The sequence below is a fragment of the Oncorhynchus gorbuscha genome, linkage group LG03, assembly GCF_021184085.1.
Source record: "Oncorhynchus gorbuscha isolate QuinsamMale2020 ecotype Even-year linkage group LG03, OgorEven_v1.0, whole genome shotgun sequence".
NCBI lineage: Eukaryota > Metazoa > Chordata > Actinopteri > Salmoniformes > Salmonidae > Oncorhynchus > Oncorhynchus gorbuscha.
In genome coordinates, this window is record NC_060175.1 from 12,743,815 (window position 1) to 12,763,200 (window position 19,386).

At 42.2% G+C, this 19,386-nt stretch overlaps 1 protein-coding gene across 1 annotated transcript; it reads left to right on the forward strand.

Annotated features, from left to right (window-relative positions):
* The first annotated feature begins 3,347 nt into the window (after positions 1 to 3,347).
* Positions 3,348 to 13,716, forward strand: LOC124016366 (protein-glutamine gamma-glutamyltransferase 2-like). Its single transcript, XM_046331929.1, has 12 exons — positions 3,348 to 3,363; positions 3,642 to 3,893; positions 5,338 to 5,456; positions 5,793 to 5,921; positions 9,018 to 9,195; positions 9,477 to 9,612; positions 9,699 to 9,808; positions 9,974 to 10,216; positions 10,497 to 10,790; positions 11,424 to 11,587; positions 12,204 to 12,337; positions 13,232 to 13,716. The coding sequence occupies exons 1-12, from the start codon at positions 3,348 to 3,350 to the stop codon at positions 13,422 to 13,424; spliced, it is 1,968 nt and encodes a 655-aa protein (XP_046187885.1). The 3' UTR covers positions 13,425 to 13,716.
* The last annotated feature ends 5,670 nt before the right edge of the window (positions 13,717 to 19,386 follow it).

The window sequence follows — 19,386 nt, forward strand, 5'->3', positions numbered from 1 at the left end:
TATTGCATTGTCAAGGTAGCCTATGTCATGTTTAGTGACAGAGGGTAATATAGTACAGTGAATGGGTAATTGGGTAACTTGACTTGTAGAATGGAACTTTTTTCTTACAAAGGAAGATCATCCTTGTTGTTGTTTGTTCATCTGTTAAATTAATATGATTTCTGACTGCTTTTATTATTCATGAGTCATTAAAGAAAATATGAAAAGTTGGCCTGTAATGTAATGCATAGATCAGGTATTCCCAAATTGGGGTACGCCAAAAAAAAAAAATGTGATTCACATAAAAAATTTAAAAATACTAAAAAATAACATTTTCAAACAGTACATTTATGTTTTCCAAAAGTGCTATTCATTTGGGTGAGGTTTTTTTCTCGGCTAAGTAGCCTCGTTTCACTGCCAAAAATAAAATTAAACCATCTAGTGTTCAGCGAAATAACAACACAATGTCAAATACAGGTAGCCTTGTCAAATAATTAACATCCAATCACATTAACTGTTACTCTCTTGCGGGAAACCTTCACTCTTGTGCAGACATTTAGAAACAAAACATGACAATTTGAAAAATAAGCCACAGGAGTTTTTTTGAGTAGTTAGACATGTATAAAAGCAACAGATACGATGAATAAGAAGAGGCTAGAAGCGTTTTATATGGCGAGCTACCAAGTGGCTAGGACAGGATAGCCCCATACTATTGTGTAGGACTTAATTCTTCCTGCTGCCGCGGATATGGCTGGGACAATGCTGGGGAAAAAAGCCCAAAAAACTGTACAGACAATCACTTTATCAAACAATACTGTTTCACAACGCATCAGTGACATGGCAGGAGATGTCACTGAGACATCACAGGGGCAGGGTAGCCCAGTGGTTAGAGTGCTAGACTAGTAACCGGAAGGTTGCAAGTTCAAACCCCCAAGCCGACAAGGTACAAATCTGTCGTTCTGCCCCTGAACAGGCAGTTAACCCACTGTTCCTAGGCTGTCGTTGAAAATAAGAATATGTTCTTAACTGACTTGCCTGGTTAAATAAAGGTAAAATATATTTTTTTAAATTACTGTTTCACATACAAGCCAGTGAATTATATGCGTTACAGCTGGATGAGTCAACAGACGTAGCGGGCCTGGCACAGCTCCTGGTATATGTCTGTTACAGCTGGATGAGTCAACAGACGTAGCGGGCCTGGCACAGCTCCTGGTATATGTCTGTTACAGCTGGATGAGTCAACAGGCCTGGCACAGCTCCTGGTATATGTCTGTTACAGCTGGATGAGTCAACAGGCCTGGCACAGCTCCTGGTATATGTCTGTTACAGCTGGATGAGTCAACAGGCATGGCACAGCTCCTGGTATATGTCTGTTACAGCTGGATGAGTCAACAGGCCTGGCACAGCTCCTGGTATATGTTCATTACGTTTATGGGGGTTCAATTAAGGAATACATCCTCTTCTGCAAACCACTGGAAACCAGGACAACATGAGAGGAAATGGTTAACTGTGTTAAAGCAAGGCCCCTGAACTCTTGTGTATTTTTTGCATTATGCAATGATATGGGCAGCGACCATGTAACGCTTTTACAACATACAGAAGTGCGCTGGTTATCAAGGGGCAAAGTATCTACATGTTTTTTTTTTAAATTGAGAGACAAGCACTGCAAGATTTCTGGATAGGGCTGAGCTCAGAGTTTCTTGCCTTGGCAAATCGTGCTGTTAAGACACTGATGCCCTCTGCAACCACGTACCTATGTGAGAGTGGATTCTCAGCCCTCGCTAGCATGAAAACTAAATACAGGCACAGACCGTGTGTGGAAAATGATTTAAGACTGAGGCTCTCTCCAATACAACCCAACATTGCAGAGTTATGTGCAGCCTTTCAAGCACACCCTTCTCATTAACCTGTGGTGAGTTATTCACAGATTTTGATGAACAAATAAGGTTTTATATGTACGATGGCTAAATAAAGAGCACAATTATTGATAATGATTATATTATTATTTGTGCCCTGGTCCTATAAGAGCTCTTTGTCACTTCCCTCGAGCTGGTTTGTGACAAAAACTCACACTCATTCTTATGTTTAATAAATGTATCATATAGTGTGTACGTGGCAGGCTTACAATGATGGCAAAAAACAACATTTGAGAGTGCGCTGCCCTTGGTGCTAGGGGGTAACAGATGGAGGTTGAATGTTTGAAAGGATACGGGAATATAAAACGTTTGGAAACCACTGGCAAAGATAAGCAAACTAGAAAAATAGATGTTTCACTTGAATTATTGTCATAGGTTCCTCATACCATTTCATACTGGCCCATCGTTGTCTTTTACATAGAGATCATATGGTCTTTCGCCTATTTCTTTCTGCATATTTATTATGCATTCTGCATGGTGAAAGGCTACAAGTGTTTTTTCTATGTGATCTAAACTAGCCCAACTGACAGTCTGTTTCTGCTATGTTGCTGTCAGGCAAAAATGTGATAAACAAACATTGGGCAAGAAAACGTCAAACATAGAAACAGACACCCACACTAGAACAACAACAAAAATTTATATTAATCAGGAAAAATTGAAAATCAGGATTTTGACTAAGGGATAATTCAGTTTCAAATCTATATATTTATTTATTTATTTATTTCTTGCAGACGTTGGTAAAATAGATCTCAACTGTGAGAAGAACAACACAGCCCACAACACCAATGACATCTCAGTGAACAGACTGATAGTCAGGAGAGGCCAGTCCTTCCTGGTCACCTTTGAACTCCATGACCCCTCAAGGCCCACAGCAGACTTACTGGAGCTGACGGTGGAGACAGGTGAGCTATCTAGAATATAACATTTTATTTATCGCTGCTATTTATTAGGACAGTATTATTACATGCTGTAATAATGACATTAGAACTAATCCTTGTATACGTTGTACATACCTGAGTTGGGGTCAATTCAATCTAATCTAAAGACTGAATTGCACCACTGACAGGATTTGAGATACCTCCACTTGAACTGTATATGTACTCCTGACATCAAAGTTACGCTGACAGAAAATATTGAATCTTATTGGACAAATACACAGTGTACATAACATTAAGAACACCTGGTCTTTCCATGAATAACGCTACACTATGATCCCTTATTGAATCCACTTCAATCAGTGTAGATGAAAGGGAGGAGAGGGTTAAAGAAGGATTTTTAAGCCTTGAGACAACAGAGACATGGTTTGTGTATGTGTGCCATTCAGAGGGAGAATGGGCAAGACAATAGATTTAAGTGCCTTTGAACAGGGTATGGTAGTAGGTGCCAAGCGCACCGGTTTGAGTGTGTCAAGAACTGCAGTGCTGCTGGGTTTTTCACACTAAACAGTTTCCCATGTGTATCAAGAATGGTTCACCACCTAAAATACATCCAGCCTACTTGACACAACAGTGAGAAGCATTGACATTAACATGGACCAGAATCCCTGAGGAACGCTTTCGACACCATGTAGTGTTCATGCCCCGACGAATTGAGGCTGGTCTGAGGGCAAATGGGGACAACTCAATATTAGGAAGGTGTTCCTAATTCTTTGTACTCCCAGTGTATAGGTCATCACTGTTTCTGAAAGTTTTCATCAATTTAATTCCTACTGAACACAACCCACAACATTCTCCCTTCTCCATCCAGGACCCCAGCCTTCGGAGGCATTAGGGACCAGGTCAGTGTTCGGGCTACCTGAGGGCTGTGGGAAGGGTTCCTCCTGGAAGGTCAAGGTTCACCAGGGTTCAGTGCTCCCGGCGGGTTCAATCACCCTGGACATCACCAGCCCAGCAGATGCCCCAGTGGGAGAGTACAGCCTGTCTGTAAAGACCAGCGCCACCGCCTCAGTGGGCAGCAGTCTGGGAAAGCTCCTTCTGCTGTTTAATCCCTGGTGCCAAGGTAAAGACAATTCAATTCAAAACAGCTTTATTATCCCACATGGGGCATTCTGGGACATATAATGAAGTATAAAGCATTCCTAAAAATGTTAACTAGAACTGTGATAAATTCATCTTTTTAATCACATAAAGGACAACAAATGTGGTGAATGCATCAACACAGCCATGGTAACACACAGTCATTATTTGATACAGTATCCAGAGGGTGTCAAATGCTGCATTCCTGAATGTTCTTATCAGTTTAACTGCTGGAAATGGCTAACTTTACAGAGAGCGTTGTAACCCATGTCTCTGTATGGGTTGGAAAGACGCCTCATAACTGTTTTGGGACATAATAGAACACAGATACAAACAATGGGCCACAACATCCAGAGCCACATTATATGAATGACAGTCTGTGGTTATGAATGCGGTTCTCTAATATCAAAATGGTTGCATTGCTGTTGAAACCATGTGATGAGTTCATTGGTAGCACAGCCTATTAGCACAGCTTGGTAGCACAGCCTGGTAGCACAGCTTGGTAGCACTGCCTTGCATCACACCCTGGCAGCACAGCTTGGAAGCACACCCAGGTAGAACAGCTTGGTAGCACAGCCTTGCAGCACAGCTTGGTATCACAGCCTGGTAGCACAGCTTGGTAGCACAGCCTTGCAGCACAGCTTGGTAGCACAGTCTGGTAGCACAGCCTATTAGTACAGCTTGGTAGCACAGCTTAGTAACACATCCTGGTAACAGCTTGGTAGCACAGCCTATTAGCACAGCTTGGTAGCACAGTCTGGTAGCACAGCCTATTAGTACAGCTTGGTAGCACAGCTTAGTAACACATCCTGGTAACAGCTTGGTAGCACAGCCTATTAGCACAGCTTGGTAGCACATCTTATTATAAAGGCTTGGCAGCACAGCTTGGTAGCACAGCGTGGTAACACATCCTGGAAACAGCCTGCTAACATCCTGCTAACATCCTGGTAACACAGCTTGGTAACATTCTGGTAACACAGCCTGATAACACAGTCTAGTAACACAGTCTGATAACACAGTCTGGTAACATCCTGGTAACAGCCTGGTAACATCCTGGTAATATCCTGGTAGCACAGCTTGGTAGCACAGACTTGTAGTACAGCTTGGTAGCACAGCTTGGTAACACTTCCTGGTAACACATCCTGGTAACAGCCTGCTAACATCCTGATAATACAGTCTGGTAATATCCTGGTTACACAGCTTGGTAACACTACATTCTAGCATAGGAGACAGTGGTCATAACACAGTAACAGCATGATAACATGTTAAAGATACTCGCAATTAAAACATTGTCCAGACACCCTTTCATTTAACAATAACAAATAACAATGTATTTTTTATTTATCCTTTATTTAACCATTCAAGTCAGTGGAACAAATTCTTATAATTGATGTTTTAAAACGTCTGTATTTTGATGCGGGCTGTAGAGGACTGGGTGCATCTACCTGAGGAGGAGGAGAGGCAGGAGTATGTGATGAGAGAACAAGGCCTGGTGTACAAAGGTTCTGACAAATACATCAGCTCTATGGCGTGGAACTTCGGACAGGTACACAGAACAAACAAAGCAGTATTGTACCGTTGAAAAGTACTAGCTAGCTGCTCATAACATATAGGGCTTGTTTCCTGGATACAGATTAAATATATTCCTCAACTAAAAAATGTATTTTTACTCAGGAGAAGTCCAGGACTAATCTGTTGTCCAGGAAACCGACCAAGTGTCACACAATATCTTTGTCTTAGTCTACATGATTGACTAGAGTCCTGTGTGGCTCCATTGGTAAAGCATCTGTTAAGTGACTAAATTGTAAGTTGTTATAGACAAGACATTTTAGAAATTGTTGTCGGTTGCTAGCTACCCTACCCTAATGTATTGTTTCTCCAGTTTGAAGACGATATAGTGGACATTTGCCTGAAGCTGCTTGACGCGAATCCTAAGTGTCTGAGTGACCCCGCCAAGGACTTCTCTGCTCGTTGCAACCCCATCTATGTCAGTAGGGTGGTCAGTGCCATGGTAAGATTGGAGATCTGACCCACACTAGTAACAGTGACAACATTATTTAACCCCACTAGTAACAGTAAACAGGTTTCCATCCAACCTTTTTATGCAAGTAAAGTACATGTCAGATAAAACATTTTATGACATTTCATGAAAGTGCTGATGGAAAATGTGTCAGTCAACTTTACGAAGGTACACACAGACTACATTACATACATGTTCATTAAATACAATTGATGGCCATAATCACCCCCAGACACTGTTATGCAGGTGAATGAGGACCCAAAAGCGACTTGGCGAAAACAGAGTTTTTAATCCAGTAAAGATACTTTACAAAACAAAAAGCATAATACTCCTCGTAAAGACGAGAACAGACTGAAGACTGGATCAAGAACTGCAGGTTGCCTCGGGAAGGCACTTGAACCTAGCAGACTCAGACACCTGCTCACCACGCAGCATCTGAGGGAAACACGACACGACAGGGCAATACATAGACACAGCACGGTGAATATAGACAAGGATCCGACAGGGCAGGAACGGAAAACAAGGAGAGAAATAGGGACTCTAATCAGGGAAAAGGATCGGGAACAGGTGTGGGAAGACTAAATGATTGATTAGGGGAATAGGAACAGCTGGGAGCAGGAACGGAACGATAGAGAGAAGAGAGAGCGAGAGAGTGAGAGAGGGAGGGGGAGAGAGAGGGATAGAAAGAGGGAAAGAACCTAATAAGACCAGCAGAGGGAAACGAATAGAAGGGGAAGCACAGGGACAAGACATGATAATCAATGACAAAACATGACAGACACACCTTCTAATTTGATGGGTCATGTAATAATCTGGCCGAAGTGGAGACTTTTGTTTAGACATGTAGCTAGCTAGGTAGCTTGCTAAACAATGCACTAGTATAACCCCAACTCAAACTACTACCAATACAAACATTGTCATAGCTGTAGAATGAATCTGCAGGTAGCTAAAGCTAACAAAATAGGTTCAATGTTAGCTAGCTAAAAATAGGGTATAATTAGCAATGCAAATGGATTTCTGATTTGAATAAATTTACTATGCAGATTATATACATAGCGTTGCTAGCGAGCCAGCAAGCTAACGTTTAGTAGCTAACTAACAGAACGCTTTAACTTGCAACGACAACAACTTTATTACAAAATTAGAAAACTTTTTCTGGGAAATGTAGCTAGACTCTTACCCATATATATGGATGAATGCTTCACGGCAGACCCGAGACATTTAACTCGGTTATGTTTTTAGCTACATCTTGTTTGGCCAGATTTGTGTCAAGTCAATCCAGTTCACACTGACAGTGGCGTATACAGTAAGTCGCCCATCACTTTTCCTACTGACCTGGCGATAGCGCCTGATAAATTCAGGACATCAATGTTGTTGAGATTTGTAGTTCTCAAAGGCTAACATTATATGTATCAAAAACGGTGCAGTAGAAATGACTGTCAACACATTCTGAACAGCTCATGTCATAGACAGAAGCATGCTACATGGCAGACCAATCCAAGCTCAGGTCCAGCCCATATATTATCTAAGCCAATCATGGCTAGCGTGAAGGTTCCTGACTTTTTCCATGGCTAAACCAACTGGGCTCGTAAATTAACAATTGTATTCGTATTTATGGATGGAATACAAGTTTCTAATTAAGGAATATGAAAGTTCACATGTTCTAGAAGTAATTTCTGCCCCCAAAAATGTATTTTGATAAAACAAATTATGTTTACGTTAAAATGCTGCTACTGTGAAGTAGTGACGTGCGACATGCACCAAGTTTCCTGAAACGAGTCACAATGAATTTAACAGCAAAAGTTTTTTTTTTTTATCTCATCACACACATATTATTATCTGAAAGAAAAGTCAATTTAATGGAAACACATCACTGGTGGGAAAATGCGCGCATATTGTTTTTATGCTTTTATGATTAAAGAAAATGTGCATTAATATCTGTCGCCAATTGGATGGAAAGCCTAGCTAATGCCAACATTATTGATTTAACATTGACAATATTATTGACCCCCACTAGTAACAGTGACAACATTATTGAACAGCACTCGTAACAGTGACATTAATGAACCCCACTAGTAACAGTGATAACATTATTGAACCAAAGTAGTCAGTGACAACATTAATGAACCCCACTAGTAACAGTGACAACATTATTGAACCAAAGTAGTCAGTGACAACATTATTGAACCCCACGAGTAACAGTGACAACATTAATAAACCCCACTAGTAACAGTGACATTATTGAACCCCACTAGTAACAGTGACATTATTGAACCCCACTAGTAAGAGTGAAATTATTGAACCCCACTAGTAACAGTGACATTAATGAACCCCACTAGTAAACGTGACAGCATTATTGAACCCCACTAGTAACAGTGACAACATTATTGAACCCCACTAGTAACAGTGACAACATTATTGAACCCCACTAGTACCCGTGACAACATTATTGAACCCCACTAATAACAGTGACATTCGTTGGGGCGGCAGCGTAGCCTAGTGGTTAGAGCGTTTGACTAGTAACTGGAAGGTTGTGAGTTCAAACCCCAGAGCTGACAAGGTACAAATCTGTCGTTCTGCCCCTGAACAGGCAGTTAACCCACTGTTCCCAGGCCGTCATTGAAAATAAGAACTGACTTGCCTGGTTAAATAAAGGTTAAAAAAAATAAAAATCATCATTTACATTTAAGTCATTTAGCAGACACTCTTATCCAGAGCGACTTACAAATTGGTGCATTCACCTTATGACATCCAGTGGAACAGCCACTTTACAATAGTGCATCAGCTCATAGTTCTGTTTAAACAGCACAAGAAAATCCATTGGTTTATTTCTGGCCTTGTTCACTATAAATGGGTCCAGTGCCACTAATTAAGGCATTGTTACACATATAGGACTGGTTTCCCAGACCCAGATTAAATCTAGTCCTGGACTAAAAATAACTTTCCATGCTGAACATGCTTTTTAGTCCAAGGATATGCTCAATCTAGATCCAGGAAAGCAACTACATTTTAGATTGTACAAAAACACATTCACTCAGCCAAATGACAGTTCTGGAATCTAATTGGAACATTCTTTTCCTTGCCCAGATCAACGCTAACGATGACAGAGGTGTCCTGATGGGGCGGTGGGATGGTCAATACGATGGTGGCATGTCCCCCACTCACTGGAACGGCAGTGTGGAGGTACTAAGGAGGTGGCTCAAATATGGTGGTAATCCAGTCAAGTATGGCCAGTGTTGGGTGTTCGCCGCTGTAATGTGCACAGGTAGGCTATCACTGTCCAATCTCTCTTCAATTATTATTTTAGTCAATCAATCAATACCATGGTATTTAAATAGCACTGACTATTGCATGCACTCAGACCCAGGGCTGTGATTGGTTTTTGAGAGGGATGGCAAGATTACCCACCATTTGTGTACGATTCACCTCTGACCAGAGGAGAGAGGCTGGTGTCAATGCCTTTGATGTGTTTATTTTAGTTAACAAATATGCTTTGAACATGCTGTTTCAGTTAACCAGTATGCCTGAAATGTATTTCCATGTCAGTACTGAGGTGTTTGGGAATCCCATGTCGAGTGGTTACCAACTTCCAGTCAGCCCACGACACCGACAAAAACCTGACAATTGACGACTTCTTCTCCGACTATGGAGTCAGACCCAAACAGAGCCCCGACAGTGTATGGTAAGTGCAACGTGAGGTCATTGTGGCTACAGTATGAAGAGTGATGCCAATAGCATGAAGTTTTGAAGACTGTTTTTTCTGCTCAGGAACTACCATGTTTGGGTGGAAGCCTGGATGACACGGCCCGATCTCTCAGCAGGCTCCTTATACGATGGCTGGCAGGCTGTGGACCCCACTCCTCAGGAGAAAAGCACGGGTACGGTCCAACTTCCATCTCATCTCACGCCATCTTACATAATAACACAGGTTGTATGTATTGTATGTTGTGTTATTGTGCAGATGGTTCTGAGTTTGTATCCTGGGTCTGGGAGACATGAAGGGAACTCCCTGTAATACGCTCATGTTGTTTTCTCCCCCCCAGGTGTTTACTGCTGCGGCCCTGCTCCAGTCAAGGCCATACTGCAGGGTCACGTTGACCTCAAATACGATGTGCCCTTTGTCTTCGCCGAAGTCAACGCCGACCGTGTAACCTGGATGGTGTTCGCTGACGGCTCCAAGAAAAATATCTTCACGGACAGTGTGTCCGTAGGCCAGAGCATCAGCACCAAGGCAGTGGGCAGTGACAAGAGAGTGGACATCACAGCCAACTATAAACATGCAGAGGGTTGGTATTGAATGAACCGAGAGTCTGACTATATCAAGATTGAACTGTTATCAGTTGATTTCGGAAATAATGCAGCATTGCAAGGGTTATGCCTATCATAAGGGTATAAGTGTATTTTATATATTTGAGAACTACGGTTGGTCTGGGAAAAAGTTCTGTACTTTTTTAAGAGATGAGTCAGAAAGGTGCTGTGTCTACGTGTCACGATAATTCTCCCAGGTGAGTGAGAGCAACTGCTTGAGTCACCAGGTACTCATCCAAAATGTTGCATTTCAAACAGGCACGGAAAAGGAGAGGGATGTGTACAATCAAGCTGTCAATCAAAGAGTCAATATACCCGAAGAGGATTCAAACGGGATCCATGACGACAAACCTGCTGTTTCCATGAAGATTGTGGAGCTGACCAAGCCGGTCAGCGGCAAAGACATTGACCTCGAGCTTGTACTGAACAGCAATGACAATGAAACTCGGACACTAGTGATCAATGTCAACGTTCAGGCCATGAGATACAACGGGATCCCATCCTCCCAGATACAGACCGAATTGAAAGAACAGAAGCTCCTTCCCAACCAAGGTAGAGTGAAAATGTTTCAAACTCTTTCCATGAGTAGGCCTACAATGTTTAACTAACACAGTAGTGCACACAGGGAGGGATTTAGCTATTCACCTTCATAATTCTTGGTCAACATCCTTGGTATGACGTGTATATCAGTCTCAATGATGGTTGGTGTGATTCAGGAGTGCATATAGTTAGAGTTTAACTGGTCAATTTAACAAAGCTGTAAAGTCTCATGTATAGCTGCCATAGTGTTGTAGCAAATCAACTGACATTAACTCTTATGGCTGATCAGGTTGCTAATGTTGAACTGAGGACGCTACAGAATGTTAGGGTTGCTAACGTGGTACTGAGGATGATACAGAATGTTAGGGTTGCTAACGTGGTACTGAGGATGATACAGAATGTTAGGGTTGCTAACGTGGTACTGAGGATGATACAGAATGTTAGGGTTGCTAACGTTGTACTGAGGATTATACAGAATGTTAGGGTTGCTAACGTGGTACTGAGGATTATACAGAATGTTAACGTTGCTAACGTTGTACTGAGGATTATACAGAATGTTAAGGTTGCTACTGTTGTACTGAGGACACCACAGAATGTTAGCATTTGTGATACCTTGACAATCAAATGCATTGTCTCTGTTGGCAGATCTGACTATACCCATCCACATCCCCTTCTCTGTGTATGGTGAGAAAATGCGGGAGAGCAACAGCATCAAGGTTTCGGCTGTGGTCACAGACAAGGACAAGAGTGGGGCAGTGTACATCACAGAGAAAGACCTTGTGCCAGAGAGCCCTTTGCTCACCATCAAAGTGAGTACAGCATATTCCCAACATTGTCATTTCGCAGTCTGTCAGATCCTTCAGCCACTCCAATAACCCACTTAGAACAGCTCAACTTTCTCTGAGTGACATTCATTGGGGCCATTAGTGAACGAGCCCCAATGGTTTTTACATAGTCTTGGGTTACCATTTTAATTTATAGGTGGCAAACACACTATTTATTTATTTGTTTATTTTTAACCTTTATTTAACCAGGCAAGTCAGTTAAGAACAAATTCTTATTTTCAATGACAGCCTAGGAACAGTGGGTTAACTGCCTGTTCAGGGGCAGAACGACCTTGTCAGCTCAGGGGTTTGAATTTGCAACCTTCTGGTTCCTAGTCCAACTCTCTAACCACTAGGCTACCCTGCCGCCCCAAGCGAGAATAGCAATTTGCAAGGATATTAACGGTTGCCCTGTGAATAAACGTGTTGTGAAGATGAAAATCTAAAGTGTTAGATTGTCATCTGAACAGTTGATCTATTAAATACAATGTCAATATCAGTAACAGCCATTAAACTGGAGATGGGGTTCATTCAGTGTGATAGTTCCAATATAATATACTACTTAACAACTGTTTTTATCTGAATGTGTGTTCTCTTTTAGACCATTGGATCTGAATTGCAGTATAGTGACATGACGGCAGAGGTTGTGTTTGAGAACCCTCTATCCGAAGGTCTAAGAGACTGCTTCATAACAGTGACCGGCAGTGGCTTGCTGACTGAAACAATGGAAGCCAGGTAGGCCCTGACATTTCTCTGATGTCCTTACTAGCCGGTTTCAGTTTGTCATAAAACCTGAAACCATCCCACTGTGCAAAAACTGGTTGAATCAACATTATTTCCATGTAATTTCAACCCAAAAAAATCAGTTTGATGATGTTGAATCAACATGGAAAACATTGGATTTAAAAGTCAACTTTTAACCGTTTTTGTTGATTTCTAATTCACATTAGTTGATAACTCAACCAAATGTAAATCAGAACTAGATGTTGAACTGACGTCTGTGCCCTGTGAACTGTGTCCAGATTTGAATCCTGGATGTGGACCCAGTTTTTGCCAAGTGGGATGGATTCAGGTTTTTATTACAAACCAGAACTTTGCTCGTCAAGTTGACAATTTAGCTCTTAATCTCAGAAACCCAGACCTAACATCTCAGGTAATTGTGTAAAATGCTTGATTAGGTTCTGGAGGAAAAATGTTGACAACGGATACTAATGAGACTAGTGAAGTCACCAGCCCCCTAAACAGAAATTCTCAGCCAATCCTCCCTTCTGAAAACTTTCAGCTTGAAATAATTGCTTGAAATCCACGCCCAAACTTTCAGCACCACCTCCACCCGATCCTGATATGTCCAGATATCTAGTGAGGACACCAAAGCACCGGAAATACGGTTCCTTGTTTGTTGTGGCATGAGTCTTTTGACAGATAATTCAATACAATTTATGTTACGTAGTCTGTTCAAAATAAATTATTTAGCTCTTGGCTAAACTAGAAAGGACACGCATTCATGGGCTGTTCATGTGGTTAAAGCTTAGGGATTTTCCATCTGAAATATTTTATACTACCTTGTGTGTTGAAGTTTAGAGATCTAAAGCTTCCTTGAGGTATAATTTGTTTCACGTGTCTCCTCAGAATGCCTTTCCTAAAACAAGGTCAACGACTACGTGTGAAGATGCCCTTCACTCCATACAGACCCGGTCCTAAGAAGCTAGTGGCCGGCTTCAACTGTGATCAATTCAGGGACATTAAGGCAAGCTGCAATGTGTACATCAAACCGTCACCAGTGTTGCCCCCCCCACTGCCGTTGTTAGTAAAGCCCTTGTGAGAATAACTCTAACTCAAATAGGCTCTCCAATTTATACCTTATTTTCCTGTTATATCCTATATCAATTAGGATATAACGTTAGGCCAACGAGACAGTGTCCGAGTTCTATAATTCTCTGGTAGAATGTCTATTTCGTCTCACTCAACCGTTAGCTATTTTCTAGTTCTGCTATTTTTGACCCCCAGTCTGTTGATAGGTAATGCCTGTAGTTTTTGTGTTTATAGATTTTCATAACAACAATAACAAATTTGATATCGGACGACAATAAATGTTCATGATGTCATGGCGACAACTGTTGATACACATAGTATAAACCAGCCTTTAGTCTTGAAATCTTTGGTTGTTTAGTACATGGGAATCCTTAAAGAGATAGGTGAGACTAAGGCTTAAGAGGATGTGAACGATGCTGAATGGGTGCAGACAAAGAAGAGCTCCTCAATAGTAGTACTGTGGAGGGTCATTTTCTCAAAAGTGAGATTAGTTTATCAACTTTCAAAGCAGAATTACTTTCCCATTGTTCTTCAACTGTAGTGTATGATATACCATTTTCTAATTATGAGTCTCTAGTTTTATCTATGTCCCCAAAAAATGTTTTTCAAAAGACTGAATCAAGCTGGTGGGTCACACATGAAGATGAAACATGTTCAGGCCTACTGTACAATTTACAGGCTTGACTTTGTCTATGTAATCCTCTGTAATTGTGGTGCATGTATTGTTGACTGGTGTGGCTTCTTCATGCATTTTGAATGGTCAAATAAAATAAAATGCATAACTTGCATAAATATCCTGACTAACTTATTGTTCTTTCAGAATTCAAGTCTGTCACTCAAAGAAAGATTTCCAAACAGGCTTATGTCACTGTTAGTATCTGGCTGTATGTCCCACTAAAATACAAAACATCTGGCTGTATGTCCCACTAAAATACAAAGCATCTGGCTGTATGTCCCACTAAAATACAAAGCATCTGGCTGTATGTCCCACTAAAATACAAAGCATCTGGCTGTATGTCCCACTACAATACAAAGCATCTGGCTGTATGTCCCACTACAATACAAAGCATCTGGCTGTATGTCATCTGAGATTCCTAAAGATTGGAAAGCGGCCACGGTCCTCCCCCTCTTCAATGGGGGAGACACTCTAGACCCAAAATTGTTACAGACCTAAATCCATCCTAACGTGCCTTTCTAAAGTCTTCGAAAGCCAAGTGAACAAACAGATCACTGACCATTTTGAATCCCACCGTACCTTCTCCGCTATGCAATCTGGTTTCCGAGCTGGTCACAGGTGCACCTCAGCCATGCTCAAGGTCCTTAACGACATCATAACCGCCATCGATAAAAGACAGTACTGTGCAGCCGTCTTCATTGACCTGGCCAAGGCTTTCGAATCTGTCAATCACCGTATTCTTATCGGCAGACTCAACAGCCTTGGGTTCTCTAATGACTGCCTCGCCTGGTTCACTAACTACTTCTCTGATAGAGTTCAGTGTGTCAAATTGGAGGGCCTGTTGTCCGGACCTCTGGCAGTCTCTATGGGGGTGCCACAGTTTTCAATTCTCGGGCCGACTCTTTTCTCTGTATATATCAATGATGTTGCTTTTGCTGCATGTGATTCTTTGATCCACCTCTATGCAGACGACACCATTCTGTATACATCTGGCCCTTCTTTGGACACTGTGTTAACAAACCTCCAGACGAGCTTCAATGCCTAACAACACTCCTTCCATGGCCTCCAACTGCTCTTAAACGCTAGTAAAACTAAATGCATCCTCTTCAACCGATAGCTGCCCGCACCCGCCAGCCTATCTTGCATCACTACTCTGGACGGTTCTGACTTAGAATATGTGAACAATTATAAATACCTAGCTGTCTGGATAGATTGTAAACTCTCCTTCCAGACTCACATTAAGCATCTCCAATTCAAAAGTAAATCTAGAATCAGCTTCCTATTTCGCAACAAAGCCTCTTTCACTCATGCTGCCAAACATACCCTCGTAAAACTGACTATCTTGCCGATCCTTGACTTCGGCGATGTCATTTACAAAATAGCCTCGAACACTCTACTTAGCAAATTGGATGCAGTCTATCACAGTGCCATCCATTTTGTCACCAAAGCCCCATATACTACCCACCATTGTGATCTGTATGCTCTTGTTAGCTGGTCCTCACTACATATTCATTGCCAAACCCACTGGCTCCAGATCATCTATAACTGTTTGCTAGGTAAAGCTCCTCCTTATCTCAGCTCACTGGTCAACATAGCAACACCCACCCGTAGCACATGCTCCAGCAGGATATTTCACTGGTCATCCCCAAAACCAACACCTCCTGTGGCCGCCTTTCCTTCCTTCCAGTTCTCTGCTGCCAATGACTGGAACGAATTGCAAAAGTTGGAGACTTATATCTCCCTCACTAACTTTAAGCTTTAGCTGTCAGAGCAGCTTACCGATCGCTGCAGCTGTACACAGCCCATCTGTAAATAGCCCATCTGTACACAGCCCATCTGTAAATAGCCCATCTGTACACAGCCCATCCAACCAACTAACTACCTTATCTTTCTGTTCTTTTTCACACCAGTATATTTTTACTTGCACATTCTATTCTACACATATATCACTCCAGTGTAAATTGCTGAATTGTAATTACTTCGCCACTATAGGCCTATTTTTTGCCTTACCTCCTTACATCACGTATACAGATTGTTCCATTGTGTTATTGACTGTACTTTTGTTCATCCCATGTGTAACTCTGTGTTGTTTTTGTCGCACTGGCCAGGTTGCAGTTTTACCTGGATAAATAAAGGTGAAATAAATCAAATGAAAATGTAAAAAAATGTTCCACTGAAATACGAAGTGTCTGGCTGTATGATGTCCCTGTAAAATACTAAAGCATCTGGCTGTATGATGTCCCTGTAAAATACTAAAGCATCTGGCTGTATGATGTCCCTGTAAAATACTAAAGCATCTGGCTGTATGATGTCCCTGTAAAATACTAAAGCATCTGGCTGTATGATGTCCCTGTAAAATACTAAAGCATCTGGCTGTATGATGTCCCTGTAAAATACTAAAGCATCTGGCTGTATGATGTCCCTGTAAAATACTAAAGCATCTGGCTGTATGATGTCCCTGTAAAATACTAAAGCATCTGGCTGTATGATGTCCCTGTAAAATACTAAAGCATCTGGCTGTATGATGTCCCTGTAAAATACTAAAGCATCTGGCTGTATGATGTCCCTGTAAAATACTAAAGCATCTGGCTGTATGATGTCCCTGTAAAATACTAAAGCATCTGGCTGTATGATGTCCCTGTAAAATACTAAAGCATCTGGCTGTATGATGTCCCTGTAAAATACTAAAGCATCTGGCTGTATGATGTCCCTGTAAAATACTAAAGCATCTGGCTGTATGATGTCCCTGTAAAATACTAAAGCATCTGGCTGTATGATGTCCCTGTAAAATACTAAAGCATCTGGCTGTATGATGTCCCTGTAAAATACAACATAAAAGTGGTAAAGGATAAATGACTCTGTAAATATTCATGCACTCATGAAGCAAAATGTTTGTTAGTCAAATATTTGTCTTGCAGTAATGTAATATATCTGCTGTTAAAATGATATAGAGCATGTGTGTACACAAGAGGGAAGAACACACACTTCAGTAACATTCAACAAAGTCCCAGTCCATTGAGCTCAGGGTCAGAGAAAAGACCCCCAGTCCTCTTCACACACCTCTTTGTTTTCATTCACCTCATACACACGTACCCACACTGCCACTCATCATCTAGCTGGACCCTTGAATCAGAGCTTTGATCTTCTGTAGGTTGTGATCCACAGCAACGTCCAAAAACTGCACCCAGTTCAGGTCTGCTTCTAAACACACGTGACTGGCCCTGAGGAGGAAGGAGGAGGAGAAGAGAGAGGGAGAGGGCTGTGTACCAGTAGAGGAAGGAGAAGAGAGGGATAGAGAGAGAGAGAGGACTGTGTACCAGTAGAGGAAGGAGAAAAGAGGGAGAGGGCTGTGTACCAGTAGAAAGAGGAGAAGAGAGGGACAGGGCTGTGTACCAGTATAGGAAGGAGAAGAGAGGGAGAGGGCTGTGGAGCAGTATAGGAAGGAGAAGAGAGAGAGAGGACTGTGTACCAGTAGAGGGAGGAGAAGAGAGGGACAGGGCTGTGTACCAGTATAGGAAGGAGAAGAGAGGGAGAGTGCTGTGGACCAGTATAGGAAGGAGAAGAGAGAGAGGACTGTGTACCAGTAGAGGGAGGAGAAGAGAGGGAGAGGGCTGTGTACCAGTAGAGGAAGGAGAAGAGGGGGAGAGGGCTGTGTACCAGTAGAGGAAGGAGAAGAGAGGGAGAGGGCTGTGTACCAGTAGAGGAAGACGAAGAGAGGGAGAGGGCTGTGGACCAGTATAGGAAGGAGAAGAGAGGGAGAGGGCTGTGGACCAGTAGAGGAAGGAGAAGAGAGGTAGAGGGCTGTGGACCAGTAGTGGAAGGAGAAGAGAGGGAGAGGGCTGTGTACTAGTAGAGGAAGGCAAACCTGCCAAGAGAGGGCCACCCACCAAAACGCACGGACCAGGCAAGGAAGGAATTAATCAGAGATGCAACAAAGAGACCAAAGATAACCCTGAAGGAGCTGCAAAGCTCCACAGCGGAGATTGGAGTGTCTGTCCATAGGACCACTTGAAGCTGAACACACGACAGAGCTAGGCTTTACGGAAGAGTGGCCATAAAAAATCAATTGCTTTAATTTAAGAAAAAAATAAGCAAACACGTTTGGTGTTCGCCAAAAGGAATGTGTGAGACTCCCCAAACATCTGGTCAGATGAGACTAAAATTTAGCTCTTTGGCCATCAAGGAAAGCGCTATGTCTGGCACAAACATCTCCCATCACCCCAAGAACATAATCCCCACAGTGAAGCATGGTGGTGGGCAGCATCATGCTGTGGGGATGTTTTTCATCGGCAGGGACTGGGTTCTGGTCAGAATTGAAGAAATGATGGAAGGGCGCTAAATACATGGGAGTTCTTGAGGGAAACCTGTTTCAGTCTTCCAGAGATTTGAGACTGGGACGGAGGTTCACCTTCCATCAGGACAATGACCTTAAGCATACTGCTACATCAACACTTGAGTGGTTTAAGGGGAAACATTTAAATGTCTTGGAATGGCAGAGTCCAAAGCTCAGACCTCAATCCAATTGAGAATCTGTGGTATGACTTAAAGATTGCTGTACACAAGCGGAACCCATCCAAATTGAAGGAGCTGGAGCAGTTTTGCCTTGAAGAATGGGCAAAAATCCCAATGGCTAAACGTGCCAAGCTTAGAGACATACCCAAAGAGACTTGCAGCTGCAATTCTTGCAAAAGGTATCTCTAACAAAGTATTGACTTTGGGGGGGTGAATAGTTATGCACACTCAAGGTTTTTGTCTTATTACTTGTTTGTTTCACAATCAAAAATATTTTTGCATCTTCATAGTGGTAGTTGTGTAAATGTTGTGTAAATCAAATGAAAGAAACCCCCCATAATGCATTTGAATTCCAAGTTGTAAGGCAACAAAATGGGAAAAATCCCAAGGGGGTGAATACTTGGCAAAATAGAATGTATGTGTCATGTTTTGTCATATATTGTCATGTCTTGTCCTTGTGCTTCCCCTTCTGTTCGTTTCCCCCTGCTGGTCTTATTAGGTTCTTTCCCTCTTTCTATCCCTCTCTCTCCCCCTCCCTCTCTCCCTCTCTCGCTCTCTCTCTCTCTATTGTTCCGTTCCTGCTCCCAGCTGTTCCTCATTCTCCTAACTACCTCATTTACTCTTTCACACCTGTCCCCTATTTGCCCTCTGATTAGAGTCCCTATTTCTCCCTCTGTTTTCCGCTTCTGTCCTTATCGGATCCTTGTTTGATGTTTGCTGTTCTGTGTCCTTGTTCCACCCTGTCGTGTTTTTGCCTTCTTCAGATGCTGCGTGTGAGCAGGTG